Below are 18,354 nucleotides of genomic sequence, written 5' to 3'. Positions count from 1 at the left end.
CAGGTGAACAGTTTCAGCACAGAGAAGCTGACATGGTCGTCTCACATCTCCACGCTGGTGAAGAAAGCTCAGAAACAAATGGATTTCTTGAGGAAACTTAAGCCAAATTCCCACGCCAAGTTCTTGTCAGCTTTTACAGAGGAGCAATAGAAAACATCCTGACTGGAAACATCACTAACATGGGATGTGCACGGCCCAGGACCGGAGGGCTCTGCAGCGGGGGATTCAAACTGCTCAGAAGATCATTGGTACCCATCTCCCCGAGCATCAGTGATATTATATTTTGGTACTAAAACAGAAATTGTTTGTTTATGAAATTTCTCTGATAAAACTGTGAATGAGTGCACCATACAATAAAGTTGACAATCTTGCACAGTAGCAACTCAAAACTTCAATTCATTTATTCATCAGTGAATGAAAGTATTAAATTTATCACTAAACCCCAGCCTGTATAGTGGAGTCAAGTCAAACTTGTGGGTTAAAATAATATCATTTTAAACATATGACCTGTTCTTGGTGCAACATGCTGCTTTTGGGTTTTTGAATGCTACATGGAGCAGCAGTGGGACTTTTCAGACATAAATAAATAAATCACAGCAGTCTAGAGTGCGTAAGTCAAAGGCTTTATTGACATGATTCAATAACATCAGTGAGTGGTTTTGCATCCAAGGCCCTCATTTCAACCCAGCAATGACTATGCAATGGATCCATCTAATATGGAGATATTTAGTGTATCAGAATGAGCATTTAATTAAAGTTAATCTGCTGTATCATATTGTGAAACAGTTGTGAGGAAGTAACCGTAGGTTTAATTAGACAGCTGCTAATAATGTAATAGACTAGTTGCACGTGCCAGGCTGGATTATCCTGGACGGGTGTTCATTTTTTGTTTGTATAAACAGAACTTACGTGGGCATCTCTGGTTGTACTGTGCAGACGCACACATCGTGGTAACAACTTTTCTCCTTGGGCATAATAAAGTCTATCTAACTTTTAGCTCTGTGACCAGACATGACTCAGCCTGTACTAGAGGTTCAAGATACCGAAGTGTCTGCTTCCTTCATGAAACAGACAAGCACAAGCTAGCCTCTCAAATACAAACAAATGACAAAGCTTTTGTTAAACCAATCTTAGCAAATGAATGTGGCCCAGGAAGGTGTTCCTTCAGAGGTTCTGGAGAATACCAGGCTAAGCCTGCACAATCAAGGCTCACACAGACCAAAACTAATGCATTTCGGTAATTTCCTCATCACACCAAACAAATTGTATCAAGTGTTAACCATTGACATGATACTAGAAGGTACAGTATGAGTTCAACATTCAACCTCAACATATCATGAATGAACATATACTGCACTGAATCCAGACAGCCAGTAGTCCACAACCGCCATAATGCCCACCAGCAAGAGCTTGACAGTTCGTTCTTGATCTTGGAAGCAGCAGTGGACAAAACAAGCTCAAATCAAGGTCCCCTTACTTGCTTGCTCTGAACGTCTGACCATATAACATGGTCTCTATCAGAAAATGGGTTTTGCTCAGTGGTCATGGACGTGTAGACGTTCAAACTCCCCGTTATTCTTAAAGTATAAATGGGAAGTTTGAACATCCACAAAAAACTCCCGCATTGCTCATGACGGCTGTGTAACATGTTTTGGAACAAGTGAGTAACCCACTTGTTGATTCTGTTTTGCCAAAAAAGAAACAAGTTGAAGCTTGACTGTCTATATTTACATTTAGCAGGGCTTTTTCATTTGTCCAATTCATGTGATGCATATGCCGCTGACACAAAACAGCTGCTGTTTCCAATGATATTTCCCAACATACTGATATTAATGAATGAACCACAGGGTCAAAAGTAGTATATAGTAGTAGTGTTCTCCGAATGAGGTCAAATGCAGGCGGCACTTCTCTGTATTCAGTGACACAGTTTTGTTAGGACATTTGATCTTGAAATGCAGACTTAGATGAGTAAAGGATGTGAATTAAGACGCAGTTTCCTTTTAAATTCTTTCAGTTGTATCAGGGATGTTGTTGACCTGTTGACTGGCGGGGGACGATACATTTCACAGACTACTTATGATTTAGCTTATTTTAACATTTTTACATTCAGAACTCTGTTGAGGGAAAAGGCAATGTATAAACAATAATTTTCTTTATATGTAATTCTAGACTAATATCCCTTTATAGATATCAGGGTCAGAGGGGTATATGGGCTACAATATACAGTATCCACATCAATCAGCTGGTTTTTTAACCACTGTTAAGCTTTCAGTGTCTGTCGGAGCATCACTGGCCCAGCAGGAGGCAGTCTTGATTAGCAGGAGATGAGGAGGGCGTTCAGAGACTGCTGACTCTGTGTTCTCTCCAAAGATCCACCGGTCGACAGAATCTCACAGGCAGCCAGTTCATGATAGAGCGCGTTGAGCACCTCCAGAATGTGGGCTTTCCCTGTGCAAAAGCAGAACAGATGTGACCGCTGAGGGAACCGTGTTACAGACGACCCGGCGGGAATTTAATTTAGTTCCCTGCCCTGTGTGACTGTACATTTTCATTATCGCATTTCACAGGACTTGTATTGATTTTATTGGACATGTGAGCTCTACTAACCGTGTTGCGGGTCGCTGCAAGACTCCAAAGTGCTGAGCAAGATTTTACCGAGAGACCTCCGCGAGACGTTCTGAAACAAGAGAGAGCTATTCTCTGAAGCTATCAGGCAATTAACAGGCTCTTAAACAAGGAATCTGAGACTCTCACACATGTTCAACAAGTGAAATTCATTTGTTCTCAGATCTATAATCAATCTTCCTCTGTTAGGGTTAGATGACAAAAGAATGGACAGAGGCCCATGGTAGTACTTTGACAGGTAAGACATCTGTTTGTTGATTCAACAGGACAACGCAGACTTTTAATTTCACTATCAGTAAGTGGAAGCCCATGTGGAGGTTTGTCCTTGAACAATGCTAGTGAAAACTTTAAATTGGTTTTTCTTTGTGATGTCTGACCAGAGAAAATCATTCCAGTGGAGCGTGGGTGGGTTTCTCTCAGCTGCCAACACAGCAAAAGCTTTTCAGTTCGCATGATGGTCTAACTGCGGTTTACAAGGTTTTTCTCTGGGCTAAAAATCCCTAACAATATGTTAGGGCCTTTAAATGAAGATATTAGCACAAAGCCTTGGTTATTAGATGCTCTGACCTCTTCAAACTGGTGAGTGCAGTCACCAGATAACTGTGACTAACCAGGTCTCTGAGCTGCTGGAGGAGCTGTAGGATGTCCACAAGTTTCTCCTCCACCAGTGACAGACGGACCCTCTCTGTCTCCAGCATCTGCAGCTCCATCTGAAGCAGCTCAGTCTCCTCTGCCTTCTGCTGCAGCTCCTGCAACAGAGAGTCCTTCATCTGGAAGACACAACACAAACCAGTCAATCAAGTACAGTCCTTCTGCCTGCCATACGGTCAGGTGTCTTTTTCTGGTTCAACATCAACAACACTATGTACTGTTTATTGTTGGTTTTTGTCTTTTCATGGGGTTTGTTAAAATAAGAAAACGTAGAATACAGCCAACATTATCCCAGACCAAGCACAGATAAAGCAACTATTTGTTACAAGAGCAGCTGGATATGTCACTCTTACCCTGAAGGCCTGCTAAACATCAACATACAGTAAATATACTCAAAGTAAATGTATGTCACATGGTTGAGGTTAGACTGAGTTTTCAGCCCACATCTTGTAGGTTTGCCTGCCAAAAATGTTGGAAATCCCTGCAGTGCACCTTTACGTCATAGCGTAGCGAAGGGCAAAGGTCTCACCCCACACATCCTGCACATAAACAAAGCCTCACAGTCAAGACTTTGTTTAGTTTCAACTTTTCCTCTCCGAGTGCTGAGACGTTCTGGGAACACATTACATCACGGTTCCCCTTCTGCTTTGTCTTCCTGTGTTGTGAAAATACTACTCGACTGTAACAAGAGAGCTTTAATTTATTATATTCCTAGTGTCATGCGGGACAAGGGGGGAGTGTTCCTGTGGTCAGCTCCAGTGAGAAACAGCTGCAAACACACCCACACACAAAGGGAGGCTCCTTCCCGCTGCTGGTGGTTTGGTTAGGTGGAAGCTGCAGGATCTTGCCGTGGTTTTGCCTTTGAAGCCCTCCACTTTCATAACAACCTTCACCAGTCCTCTCTAATCTAGTTTAACACCATACACACAACCACGAAATGACTTATGATGTAAAGCCAGGCAGAACATTGTCCAGAGAGAAAAGTTTCATATAAATGGATCCAGCAGACCAGGGCAGAAGACACTGCAGTAGCCCACCCTGGTGTGATGGAGCTCATTGGTGGCTTGTACCTGGTCCATGTCTATCTCTGCCTGGCTCTCCTTCAGCTCCAGCTGCTTATGCAACGTGGTCACCCGCTCCAGGAGCTCCACCACAGCACTGCAGCTCGCCTCGTTCCTCAAGCTCCCGAAATTAGACATCAGCTTCTTGAATGCCCTGTAGTCACACCTGATCAACAACACGTACCACAGGACAGAGAGTCTATGAGGCTCAGAGCTACGATAGTGCTGATAATGACTTACAGTGTATTTAGTCTGTATTCAAATATTTCTTATACAAGGCAACATTTTAGCACACTAGCACAAACTTGTTCTAAAATAATCACTTTTACATGTTTCAGATGATTTTCATGTGTGTTGTGGACTTAAGGACTTAAGACAGGCCTTCATGACCCTAAACAGTTATGGAAACAGTATAATGGCTGGAATAACTTATTTCATTGGTGCTTTTGTAGCAGTGTCCTTTTTCTGTAGATTTATCTCTATATTGCTTTTTTCCCTTATAGCTGGCAGATTGCACAATGTAAATATACTTTGGCACACAGGAACCCACACAAAAAAAGAAACTGTTAGGGATTAACACTTCACGCTTCACCTTTTATTACTTAAATTAACAATAAATCAAATGGATATGTGTAATGTGAAAGTGGTCTGATGGAGTGACAACCCTACACTGTAGCACCACAGAGATTTGTAGGCTCTTGCATGCTTTGGTTTTATGGCACATTTAGAAAGGTTCACTCTCGTCACTTTTATCACCCTCGTTTTTTAGCAGCAAAAGGCAACTGTTTTAATCAAACAAGCCTGATGATTTAGGGATTCAGACGCACCGTTCTCTTCAACATTATGAACCTGCTGTACACTACCAAACAGCAGGCAGACACAGTTAGCATCTGAGCTCGCTGGTGAAGAAAGTCCAACATCTAGCAGCTAGAGACACATGTAGATTTACTTTTATATGACTTGGTGAGGACCAAACAGAGCTAAAGGCCAGCAGATATTGGACTTATATTCATCAGGTAAACAGATGACTCCAAATTGGATGTGGATGTGTAGGGGAGAGCGGGCTGAATTGAGCCAGTTTTTACTTGAGGTGTCTTTAAAGTGAGGACATGACAGTAAGGTCTCCAACTAAAATATTATATTTTAGGATGTGGAGCATCCTTGTAAATAATCAATTTAGATCTAAAATAAACTGTTCAAAATATGTCTTTCCAAAAAAAGTGGCCCCCATATGAGGGGTAACTGAGCCAAAGTAGAGGGTAAGTTGAACCACAGGGTGGTCGGGGACATCAATGTCATTTTATTGTGCAAACTCAACGCCAGTTCCCAACATTCAATTGCACTTAGATAGTGAAACACTGTAGCTATGTCTCCTGTTGTTTCATATCAGTGTATCGCATTAAAGCCATCCTGTTTATCGTCATGTCCCGTGCCACCTGATGTGAGGATTGGACTGTGTGCCAGAGTTCTTCTGCCCCCCAAGTGGCCAAAAGGACTAATGCAGCTTTAAAAAAATATTGTTATATATTTCAATTTGTTTAATGCTTCATTTGATCAAATGAACAATAATATATGTGAAAAATGTAACACAAATCTTGAAATTTGGTAGTGCTCGATTGTGCTAGCAGCATGAAATAGTGCTGTACGGTGGTGCCCTGCTTTAAGACACTGTGCTGAAAAGGATGTGCAGTACCTTTCCCCACAACAGGACAGCCTGGTCAAGATCCTCTTCACCTCATCCACCTTCCTCTGCTGATCTCCGGTCCACTTGTCCTCTTCCTCATCAGAGGCGGCCTGGCCTTCCACTGAGCGAAACAGCTGCTCCTCCACTAGACACCACATCACACCATCATCGTTAATATAATCATTGTTATCATTATCAGCGAGGGTAGAAGCCAGAGATGTAGCGTAGAAAAGGCTCGAGACTAGAGCTGAAACAATTTTGTCACTGAATCGGTTAGTCAAACAAAAGAAAATGAATCAGCAACCACTTTGATGATTGATTCATCGTTTATACAATTTTTTAGGCAAAAGCACCATCTCCGGCTTCAGCCCGTCCAGTGTGAGAATTTCCTGCTTTTCTCTATGTCATAGTAGTAAACTGAATATCTATGGGAGCTTGGACTGTTGGTCAACCAAAACAAGCAATGTAGAGATGAAGGTCATCCCTATATTCCCAGGCTCCAAAGTTCCCAAAGTCCTATGTTCCCCAACTTTATATTCCCTTAATATAAGACATAAGACATGCATTTGTCTTCCTACTGATTTAAAAGATTTACAAATATAAAAAGATTCTGTGATTGGTAATAAAAATTTGGGATGATTAAAATGCAGTTTGAATGGTAGAAATCTGTCCACCACTGTGGAGATGGAGCAATGTCTAAAGTCAAGAACACTGTTTCACCCACAAATGTGAGGGCGTAGGTTTGAAGGAGTTTATAATCAGTGGGCTATAAGCTGTAGGTGGTAATATCAACATATCGACACTGGGAAAAAACATTGCTGAGAACATAAAGGTCTCCTTAATGTGTCATATTAGGAGGATAGCTGGGAAAGGTGGGACCCTGGGAACGTACATTTCCCAGAAGACGTTGCATTGGGTTCTCAGAACTTGTTGCATGTGTTTTTCACTATATAGTGACATTTTACAGGCTGAATTAATCAATTAATCATACAAATTACTGACAGACCTAGCTATGTGTAAGTACATAATGCAAATTATGGACATTGTTCCTATTATCCACCAGTAGTATGTTTGTATTAGGCACAACACTGTGTGTGCTTTGAAGTGTTTTGAAAGCCAACTTTCTAGCAAATGAAAAATATGTAAAAATCATTAATTTTCTACTAATTCTGAGGATCCTTGTCACCATATCTTGCCGCCACCATATCACCATCCTCAAGTAACAAATAAAGCTCAGAAAATGGAGATGAGCTTTTAATGCAGGGAAGTTGAGGGTGTGAGGAAGTAGATGACAGAAACCACCACATCGGCTAAAATACATCCATGTGTTTTATTATTTACATCACACTGTGGAAAGGTAAACCTGACTAGCTCATGTTGCTGTTACGTTATTAAGTAACTCACTAATTAACGGGATGAGGATCCTTGTGCAGTAAAGAGATGTGAGCACGGCATTCTGAGACATGTCTTACTCTTATCTGGGGTCGTCACAGCACGCCCTGTCGGAGAACAGCGGTCGTGTTGAGGGTTCGAGCAACATCTCTGGCCCTGCCTGCTGCCAGTGCTCAGCTGCTGCTCTGCCCTTGTGCTGCTTGGGAGTTGTAGTTTTGGCACCTCCGACCTGAAAGAGAGCACAGCAATAGCTGTTTAACTGTATGTTATCTGTAAATACATGACTCCACCGTTGCTGCACTGTGCATGAGCCGACACTGACCAAGGGGCTAAAACTGCTCTTCAAATTTGCAGATAGGATAGGATAGAAAAGTTCAGTCCAAACCAATTACCAACATCAAAGAGAACATACAAAGTAACACAAGGCAGTGTGTATTAAGCCACATCTACAACCACCATGATAATTTTATAGAGGCCTGTGATGCTGTATGCCAAATCTGGGTGGGGTAATTGAATCCAGACATTGTATCTTTAAGGCATTTCTACAGCAAAGTGGGTCAATGGTAGAATGGCGCTGTTACTGTGCAGGAGTTAGCTTGCACACTGGCTGACACTGGATGGAACAAAATTAGAGTCACACCACATTTTTTAAGCACATGAACAGTTTTCTAAGATCTGTCTTTTAATCTGCAGCTGAAAATATATGTAACACTTTTATTCTATATGTTTTCACTTATGTCAAAGACACATTCAAACATTTGTTCCTGATATAAAGACTGCAGTTTTGCAACGATCAATCGTTCTGTGATGGTTTGAATTTTCTAGGTTTCTCCTGCTGTCTGCTCTTTTGTGTTGGGGGAAATCCGAGAGGGGGCCTTCGTAAATCACAGAATAAGTGTTTCCAGATGATGATGTCTTGCCAGAAAAAAAAGAGAAAATCTCAAAAAGGTTTTCAACCAGCCTCACTCTCTGAAAAAAGGAAAAAAGGCACAGTGCAGTCATGCTTATATCCTGTTGGCACGAGGCAGGCTATGCCGTAAGACAGCATTATACTCTGCATCTCTCTGCTACTTTAGGTTTCTTTGTGCAAAACTGGGGAGAAACGACTGACTTCACTGATTTCAGGCAATCAATCAGAGAGTAATGTTTAAGTTAGTGGGGGCCACAGTGGAGGAAAGAAGGAGTTGGTTCACAAGGGCCAGCAGCTGCAGTCAGACCAATGTGGTACATGGACCTGAGCACACACAAAACTTTGCTAGTTGCTGTGGAGACGCTCAGACTCTGGAATGAACTGGTGGGAGGATTTTTAAAATCCAGGCTTTGGTGTGACTAATTGCACTTTAATTGACTGACAGTGGATGGAGGGAGGCTGCTGCTGTTTCCAGTGAATAATGTAGCGAGGCCACAGCTTCTGGCATGGGCCTTTGATATGCATAGATGTTAAAAACTGCTTTGTGTCTTGACAGACAAAAAAGTGACTTTTGAGTTTAGTTAAAAGAAGGACCTCGCGACTGTTACATGAAAACTGACTCTAATTAGTTTTTGACATATGGTTTGACAGTGATGAGGCACCTGGAGCTGAGTATGGGAATTCCAACTGGATGAACACAAACACCAGAAAGCAGTCCAAACAGACGTCCTGGATAGTGGTCGGGATGCAGCTATGAGAAGCCACCTAGCCCAAAATTGAATACATCACTTGCACATACATACATACTGCCATGCACATACATATACATGCTTGCACATACTGTAAATACATACTGTCATGCTTAAGTATGTATGTATGTGCGAGGTTAAGTATGTATGCATGCGCATGGTCAGGTATGTACGCGGGAGCTGAGTATGTCTGTGGATAGTGCTCTTCTCTTTGGTGTGGGATACCTGGATTTAATTCCCACATAGTGTCAGTGTCATTGCTTTTCATGCAGCAAGTCTGGCGATTATGGGGGCATGAAAACTTTAATTTTTTGGAGGGATAAAAGAGGTAATGCAAAATGAGTAAATGTACATGGAAGGGGAAAGTTCTTGCCAGTTTGATAAGTAGGTGAAACGATGTTAGCTATCTATGATTCTTATCTCTGTGTGATGCCAAATTAGCAATGTTGTTCAGTGTCTTCATATTTTCAGATGAATGTAACCTAAGCTGTTCCCTTGCATGGATCCCTTACAATATTTACAGGCTGAGCTGTCTGTCAGCCTCTCAGCTCCACAGGAGCTGCTGCTGACGGGCGGCTGCTTCTGTGGAGGAAGACGCTCGGCGCAGGTGTAGTCCAGAAAGTGGGTTTACTGACAACTCTGAGTTTGTTAACCCTGAGTAGAGGGAAATGCTGCATTTTCAGTCCCAGAAAGAGCAACTTAAACTCCTGTCCAGAAGACTGGAAAAGCTTGTGCAGCCGACAAATCTGCAGTAACTATGTGATGCTATCATGTCAATATGGACCAAAGTATCTGAGGAATGTTTCCAACACCTTGTTGAAAGTATGCCACGAAGAATTAAGGCAGTTCTGAAAGCAAAAGGGGGTCCAACCTGGTAATAGCAAGGTGTACCTAAAAAAGTGGCTAGTGGGTGTATATTACATTATACTTCACAACAAAGGAATAGGCGATCTTATTATTAAGTATTATTGACTTGACATTCAAGCTTTTGAGAGAGAAAATGCACTAGCAGTATAGTTAACTACCTCAAGGCACACACACAAATTATACACAAAGAGCTCGATTGTGCTACGGCAGGGCATTTCTAATTAATAGGATCCTGTGTTCTGTCCTATTAGCAAATGTCTAAAGCTGTTTTTTTGGACTGTTTGGGGCAGGGGTAGCCACGACACCCAGAGTCCTCTCTGTGTGTATCACAGAGCAGCACGAAGTGAACTTTCCATCAACACACACCCATCACTGTTCCCCCTCCTCCACTCCCTTAAGGGCTGTTTCCCCTTTCAGGTTCCATCGGTCAGTGACAGTCTCCCTTCTCTGCAGAGGTTAAAAATGAGGGCACGCTGTAAACCTGAGCTTGAACTTGAAGTTCAGTGCTTGTTGGTGCCCTGCGGCATGACAGAGACGGGTGAGGGGTCATGTTTACATAGGTGACAGTTATTAATCAAATCCTCCTGGGCTGAGATACAAACAAAGCAGCTTTAGAGATGTGACTTGTTTAACAATAGCTAAGGACTTAAACCAAAGCCAACGGCTGTAACATTTACAGAGAGTGGTTAAGCTTTCCTTAGCAAGCAAAGAAACCCCCAAAGTCAAACAAACGAGGGTATTAAAAGTAGAGTCCAACAAGGGTGGGTGGCATAAGTTTATAAGATATTTTGTGTGTTATGTATTTCTGCTGATGTCAGCATACCTCCAAACCAGAGAGAGGGAGAGCAGGGCAGTGGTTCAGTGTGAAAATGAGCCCACTTGGCAGCGCAAGTTTTTGAAGGCTGTTCAAGAACAACAGTAAGGCGGCAGCAGCAGAATGCCACGGGTCCAGACATCTCTCAAGTGTGTCCTTTCCACATTATTTAAAGGACAAGAATGTGCGGCAGCACCTGCTCTGCACAATGCTGCAGCTCTTGTGCGGAGGCAGATAAATGGTCTGCTATAGACCCTTCTCTCCCCTCCGCTCTCAAGCGTCATGCAGAGAGCATGAAAAGGCTGGGAGATTATGCCTCCCCTGGGGCCTGCCTTTAGAGGGCCGGGGGTTAGAGGCACACAGAGAAGAAGTCTGCAGGCGTGCTGATAAAACGAAAAGTGAGTTTTAAACTTGCACACTTAGGGCACATGTGCCTGGGTATGCTCTCTAGAAATCCCTGAACTAAAGACACCTGGAATCAAGAGGATAATAAAACTGAAGAAGTTCTGGATGAAAGATGGCCAAAGTTCATTTTAATGAGTGATTTTGTATCTCCACTCTACATCTTTTCTCAGGAGCACAAAAAGATGGAAAGCTAAATGAAGCCATTCCTCTCTTGTGGGCCTTGCAAAACATGTCTGTCATTTCGTGAACAAACAGTTAAGTGTTTGCTTCTTCCTCCAGATGGTAGGCCTTCCTCCCCCTCGTTTCTTTGTGTTCCTCTCGCTGTGCTTCCTATTGTCTGATCCCTGTGGCCCATAGAGTTCTATAGGCTACAGTGATTGATTTAGACCCCCTTCACCTTCTGGAGTGAAAAACAGAACTAAAAAGTGACACTTTTAGACCATCCCAGTTTACAAAGAAGTTCCTGTGCTAATCAACTCCTGAAGGCATGCTGAGTCTCAGCCCCTTTTCTGTTCTGTCGTAGGCTAAGAATTCACAGACGTTATGCAATAACACCCACACATCTTGTGTTTCATACCGATGACCACATTTTTTAAACTGAATTGTGCTGGAATGTTGATGGAAAGTTGAAAGGGAATTTTCAAGATGAGAAAATTGTGCATCAACAAATGCTAAAAAACACTAAAAAGGAAATCAAGATGTAAACATATTACAGGAACAGTCCCACATTTCATGGAAAAAGCTTATTAGCGTTCTGGCTGAGAGTTAGATGAGAAAACTGATACCAATCACATGTCTGTACAGTAAATGCAGTATGAAGCTAGAGCTAGGGAACAACTTGCCTGTGTCTGTGCAAAGGCAAAATCTGCCCCTCTAAATGAACACGTATAACCCCCACATTTTTATTCTTCACTTTTCTGTACTGACTAAACAAACAAGATCTAAAGTGTTAATTAGTTAGCTTTAGTTGTGCTGGTAAACATGGTTTGTTTCTTTTGAATGGAGCCTGGTTAGCTTCTTACCCTGTTTTCATCACATGCTAAGATAAGCGAACTGGCTGCTGATGCCAGGTAAAATAGGTGGTTATTCCAGTGGGTTACAGCTCCTAATAGGTGCTCTAATATTATAAGGATGTGTAAGCATTGTCTATCTTCATCTTCACTTTCACTGTGCCTGAGTGGAATCCACAGGACAGAACCCCCCACCCCTGATATCCAGTAGCATCTACGTTAATCTCATTACTTGTCACAGGAGTTTAGAAATAAACCACAGGGATAAAGTTAAGATTCATCATTTCAACACACCCCTTGACACACTACTGCATCTTTATACCCACCACATTTTATCATAGACTCCTGACACTGAGACATGTCTCCTGCTTGTGGAGGGGGAGCAGAGACAAGCATCTCACTCCAATCTTAAAACAAAACACCTCAAATGGCACCTTTCTCTCTAAACATGTCCTGGGATAAGATGTGACTGAGCAAGCAAGAGACTTTAGTGGGAATTTTCATGGAGCTTGGTTGCTAAGATCCATAGGACGGGGGTGTCTATGTGGTTATTGTTCACCCGGGAGCAGAGTGAAAGACGTGAGAAGAGACTGATGAGAATGGCCAGTCTGTTGAGGTTCTCACTCAATAGGGCTTTCTCTTGACAAGTCAGAGCCTTTGTAATGTTGAATTATTTGCTATTAGGGTATCAATGGAAGGGCAGTGAAAAGACTTTGGAACGAAGTCTGCATAGATTAGAGGAGTTTAGGGTTAAAGGAAGGGTATGGTGGTTGCAAAATGTGTTATTGAGATTCACCTAAAGACAGGTGGTAGTGAGGACTTCAATCATATGGGTCTGGATGTGCATGACTGTGGTGTACTGTAGGTAGACAACCATACCATTCTTTCTAACAGCTGCTACCTAAGAAAACCAGACCTGCAGACACTAATTATACGTTTGGAGCAGTGACAACAGACACAGAGATAAACACTGAACCAATGGCTTTGTACTTTAAAAGTCCAATTACACCCTTACTTCCACCTAAATGAAACAGTAGCAGAGCTCAGGCAAGACCGAACTGCCACACACGATGCCTGGTAAATAAACTAAAAGGATGAAAATTGGAATAGTAAACCACATCAAGCCATCATAACTACCACGGCAGAGTTTTCCAGGCATGAAGCCAAAAGCAAACAGAGTAATTTTATTCTAGGAGGAATTACAATTCATTAGGGTTCATTCTAGCCACAAATGCCTACCTATTGCAGTAACCTGCCAAAACAAGCCCTCCCTTCTCATGGCATGATGAAAAGACACGTTTTGACAGCTGATTGGGCCTAATGAAGAGGTAAAAGTCTGTATCAAATGTTGCAACTGCAGCAATCCCACTCCACACACACACCTACAGCACTGTCACCGGACAGTTCTGAACACACTCCAAAAACTCAACACTCTAAAAGGTTTTAGATTTTTCAGATGTTTATTTATTCACTGTCCTGTTCGCTTACTTTGAAAATTATTTAAGAAAGAATTATAACTCTGCTGAATATTATAAAATGTTACGTCATCCCTCTTATTTTCACAATAACTATTAAATTATTTTAAAATGCCGCTTTCTGTTTTAATTTCATCATGGCATTCCCCAACAGTTCTTACATTTTATAATGTCGCTTTGTATTTCATATGAAATGTGTTATTGGTGTTATTTTAAAAAAGAGGACACTTTTGCAATAAAATGTCTGATGAAATAAAATTATATCCAATAAAATTAAGTTATTATGAAAATGAGTGATGAAATAATATTTAATAATGAGTTGAGTTTAAATCTTTTCTTTACCTATTACGAACAATTGTTGGTTCATTTACGTATACAATTTATTCATATGATTATTTATTTCATAGTTTCTTTTTTATTTATTTAATATTGAACTCGGGCTTCCATAGTCCTAAAGACAATAGCGTTTATACCTGTTTTGAATGGCAACACAGCATGCTGTCAAACTATCTCCTCTATCTCTCTCCAAGAAATCTGTTTCTTTGTCGTCTTGATGTAAATAATCATACAAATAAAAATAGCACAGGACAGTCTCTCGTCAAAGAATTTCATGGTGTTGCACTTAGTTGAACTTGTACACACTGAAAGTGATGGAAGTTGTTGTGTAAAAATGTAAAACAAAGTTTGAGAAAAAAGTGCAAACCTACTCTCACGCCTCCAAACACCTGGCCTAATGTTGGCGTTGGAAAGTTACGGAAATGGCTATAAGCCGCACCTATTCAGCTCTAGATGAGGAAGTTTCAAGTGTTGTTACATGATCTAACAAGCAGTTACGCTGTGGCCATGTAGCATTAGCCTGGTTCCAGACCTCTGAGCTACCCAAAATTGGCTTTGCAAATGTTTTATGAGGAAGGAAAAGCCTTCAACACATATGTTAGACCTCAGGGATATACACAGTGTGTTTTGGTGAGAAACTCCGAATGTTGACGTAACTCTTGCTAATTTACAAATAAACTCCACTAAGCACCTCTAAAGGTAACTGCTCCTAACAACCGGTGCCGGTATCTCCCTCCATACAAGAAATTAACTAACAAGAACACAATGTCGGGCTCAATGAAGTGAAAAATGGCAATTCATTCTGATTGTTAGACTAGCATAACAAAAAACTTGCGCAGAGTGTGTCAACACAGTCCAGTGTATAGGATGCAGTCTTACCCAGAAGCACTCAGTGACTAAATCCTAAACTGTGACATGTGTTCTTAATGTTTTTACCTGTAGTAGAGGAGCTCTGATTCCAGCTGGAGGATGTGTCTCTGCAGCGCCGGCACATGACTAGCCTTTGCTTCTAGTTCCTTCACCTTCCCCAGGCCGCTGAACAGCGCCTGCCTGGCCTCCTCCACCTTCCTCCTCATGCCCACCTGCTCTCTTTTCAGGGCTTGGTTGCAGTCCTCCAGAGCGGCCACAGTCTCTTTAGAGGTCCACAGTTCCTGCTCCAGTCTCTGATTACACAGCATGGCTTCGTCTACCTGTCGGTCTCTGGAGCTCTGCAGCATCTCTATCTCGTGGATAATGTTCTGCAGGCTCTTCAGGTTGCTGTAGGTGCTGCTTTTCATTTTGTTGTTGCTTTTCTGGGCAGCTTGTTTCTGGTGGGCAACAAAACAGCCTTCCTCTGGTTTGTGTCTGGAGTGGCTTTTCCATAGTCCTACCTGAACAGAAGCGAGACAGGTGACTGGATGGGACCAGATCAAGATATGACCTGAAATCAAAATTGCACTACCTCCTCCTATTCAGGACTTATAAGTTGTATTTAATGTTTTTTTAATGCTGTGGTTTTGAGTTTAGTGTTATTTCCTGTTTTATTTTGTTAAACTCTTTCTCCTGTGTTTGTGTTTACTTGTTGTTTTTCCTGCCTGTGTAATTGTCTGCCCTGCCTTGATTGGTCTCACCTATGTCTTATAAATCACCTCTCTTGTGTATATATACTGTCGGTGTGTCTTTGTCATTTGTGCGGCCGTCTTCGTCCTTATGTCAAAAGTTCCAGCCTGTTCCTTGTGTTTCTGTGTGTTCTCCGGAATATTCACCTGTGTTATTTGCTGACTGCCTGTTTAACTGGTTTTGACGCCTGCCTGCCTCAACTCACAATAAGACTGTGTACCCCTTCTCTATTATTAAAATTGCTCTGCCAAGTGTCCTGTGTTTGGGTCCAACTCCCTTGTTGCTTTTATGTTTTATGTAAAGCACTTTGAATTACCTTGTTGTTAAATTGTGCTATACAAATAAACTTGCCTTGCCTTGCGTTTCCTGTGTTTGCGCTCGGCAAATGTGACAATAAATCAAACATTTTAAGCCACTGAAAAGACGAATGTTTGGGTCACCAGGCTGTGAAAAATATTTCTTGTTAGTGAGTCATTAATAGTCATGTCACTGATAAACTATCATTATTCAAGGATGTTGATTTCTCACTTACTAATTGTAAATTATAAATTCTAAAAGGTATAAATGTCAATAAAATAATCAATAAACAGTTGAAGGTTTTGGTACCACTTTCTCGTAAGACATGCCTTGTATATCAGTTATAAGCCATAAATAAGGCCTACATTTGGATTGTTGGGTTGTGAATGAAATGTTTAAGTTTCTTACGTTCTAATAATAAATGTTAGTGAGTCATAAAGGATAATTAATTAGGTTATAAGTTGTAACTGATGCTTTTAAATAAGTAATTTACTAATGTTGAATATATCAATTATAAGCCATAGGTTGCCAGGTTGTGGAAAATCCCTGTAGCTGGTGTTTACCTTCCTCCAGATGACCTCTGCTTAGTACTGTTTAGTTGGCCCTTTGGTTCTAATTCCCCTCCAATGGTTTGACCACGTCCCTTCTTTAAGGGGCAGCAGGGCATCTCAGCCAAAATCAATTTATTTATTAACAACTTATTAACATTTACAACAGCAGACCTAATGAATTGTCAGAAGAAGATCTTTACTTTACATTACTTTTTTAAATGAATGAAAATGACTTTTGCGGATTGCTTGTTAGACAGTGAGAAATAGGTGAGGCCCATTTAGGGTTTGTGGCTAATAGATTGAAATCATTCACTAATGCTTTAAAGATCAAGTATAATGCATTACTTCTGGGTGGCAGTGGTTGTCTTGGGGCCCTATGCAAGAATATGCCCTTCAACAAGTTGGTATCAGCACCCCTGTTCCCTGGTACAAGGACTTTTAACCCCCCCCAATGAATCTATGTTGGCATTTTAGGGGCTTGTATGATCCAACTGAATGATACCTATTACCATTACATTCAAAAACTATTTGCATATTTAAAACTTAAGCAGGGTTTTGTGAGTTCAACAGAATATGGGCTACTCTTATGCAACACCAGCACTCCAAGCCCCCTCACCTGCAGGGCCAAACAGCGGGCATCACTGCTCTGAAGCGCGGCTCGCATGTCCTCAATCAGCTCCCGTAAACTTGCATTCTCGTCTTCCAGCTTCGCTATTCGGTCCTCCGCTTCCTCCAGCGCGACTATCTCCTCATAGCACTCTTTGGTGCAGGATCCGAGCCTGCAGCCGGAGGCGTGCCGTCCCTCCGAGGAGGGACAGGAGCCGCCGCTCGCACCCACAGACAGCAGCTTCTCTCGCCGCCTCAGAGGGCTTCTCAGGCGGATCTGAGTCTCTATATGCTCGCTGTCTTTTCCGACCAGCAGCCGGCCGTTCTCATACTGACACCCCGCCTTGGTGCTGAAGTATCCGCACAGTTTAGCGTGGAAGTGTCTGAAGGAGAGCTCGATGGGTAAATTGTCTGAAACACCGGCGCATTCTGTGTCCTCCGAGTCCGTGTTCAGTCCCAAAACTTCGCACAAGATGTTAAAGTCCTCCACGCGGATTTTACCTTCACCTTGATAGTCCATATGATGGAAAATCTCCTGTAGGTACTGATCCAATCCGGTAGCCAAAACTATGATTTCGTTCTCCACTCCCCGGTCCAGTCCGTAATGGTAAGCCAGAGTGCTGACTATCCATTGTGTCCTGCGCGCTGGTCGGCTGTATGGATCAATGGAGTCTACTGTATCCATCATTTCTGCAGAGCAACATCATATTTCCTCGAAACTAACACAGTTACTTTTGTTTCCTGTGTGTGTTTCGTGTTCATCCTCTCAGCACAAGCTCATAGCAGACTGGCGGAGCTGAAATGAGGCGTGTGTTAAGAGCAGATTTGAATTTAGTACTGCCCCCCAAACCCAAAAGCAGGGGTCCCAACCAGGAGTCAGTATCACACACATAGGCTACTATAACGATCCCGTATTGCCGTTGCCTGAGTGTAATTGCAACCAGGTGTGTAAACGTCTGTCATTCACTTGAGTCCGACCTCGTTAAGATGTAAGATGCCCAAGAGACTAATATGCTGTGGGGCAGAGGTTTTCTGCTGAAGAATTTTTAAAGCACGGTCTTTATGCAGGAGTAAAACTCAAGCTCAGGGCTGTTTGCACACTTCGGACCTTGCTGGTGCAGCCTCGTGCACGGGCTGGTTGCAGTCGTGTTTCGCTGCAGCTTCTGAATGTGATTGTGATCTGCAGCCACACACTCGGTAGAAGTTCCTCTCCATGTTTATTGTACAGATCTCCTACTCTGCTTTAGCGTGTATGTAAATCGATCGTGTCTTGATTTTTGGATCTACAGATTTACTACTACCTACTTTTATTGCCTATGAGT

General features: G+C 42.1%; 1 protein-coding gene across 2 annotated transcripts; it reads right to left on the bottom strand.

Annotated features, from left to right (window-relative positions):
- Positions 1-602: 602 nt before the first annotated feature.
- On the bottom strand, positions 603-17,929 carry efcc1 (EF-hand and coiled-coil domain containing 1). Of its 2 annotated transcripts, none has more exons than XM_038697439.1 (8): positions 17,043-17,929; positions 14,916-15,349; positions 7,494-7,642; positions 6,031-6,166; positions 4,347-4,503; positions 3,193-3,395; positions 2,608-2,677; positions 603-2,448 (listed from the first exon to the last, which is right to left on the bottom strand). In XM_038697439.1, the coding sequence occupies exons 1-8, from the start codon at positions 17,718-17,720 to the stop codon at positions 2,338-2,340; spliced, it is 1,938 nt and encodes a 645-aa protein (XP_038553367.1). In that variant the 5' UTR covers positions 17,721-17,929; the 3' UTR covers positions 603-2,337. The 2 variants fall into 2 exon arrangements, with proteins under 2 accessions (XP_038553367.1, XP_038553368.1); XM_038697440.1 differs by having other exon boundaries at positions 3,237-3,395; positions 17,043-17,924.
- Between the last annotated feature and the right edge of the window lie 425 nt (positions 17,930-18,354).

The sequence above is a fragment of the Micropterus salmoides genome, unplaced genomic scaffold, assembly GCF_014851395.1.
Source record: "Micropterus salmoides isolate LMB-PRFRI ecotype aquatic unplaced genomic scaffold, ASM1485139v1 Ms_hic_scaffold_4, whole genome shotgun sequence".
Taxonomy (NCBI): domain Eukaryota; kingdom Metazoa; phylum Chordata; class Actinopteri; order Centrarchiformes; family Centrarchidae; genus Micropterus; species Micropterus salmoides.
The sequence above is the reverse complement of the archived record's forward strand: the minus strand, read 5'-3'. Positions and strand labels throughout refer to the sequence as shown.

Excerpts from the sequence above, each read along its gene's own strand:
- efcc1 (XM_038697439.1), bottom strand. The coding sequence starts at position 17,720 with ATGATGGATACAGTAGACTCCATTGATCCATACAGCCGACCAGCGCGC. Across the intron at positions 15,350-17,042 it reads CCCGCTGTTTGGCCCTGCAG|GTAGGACTATGGAAAAGCCA; the intron begins GTGAGGGGGCTT and ends GCTTCTGTTCAG. Across the intron at positions 2,449-2,607 it reads TTGCAGCGACCCGCAACACG|GGAAAGCCCACATTCTGGAG; the intron begins GTTAGTAGAGCT and ends GCTTTTGCACAG.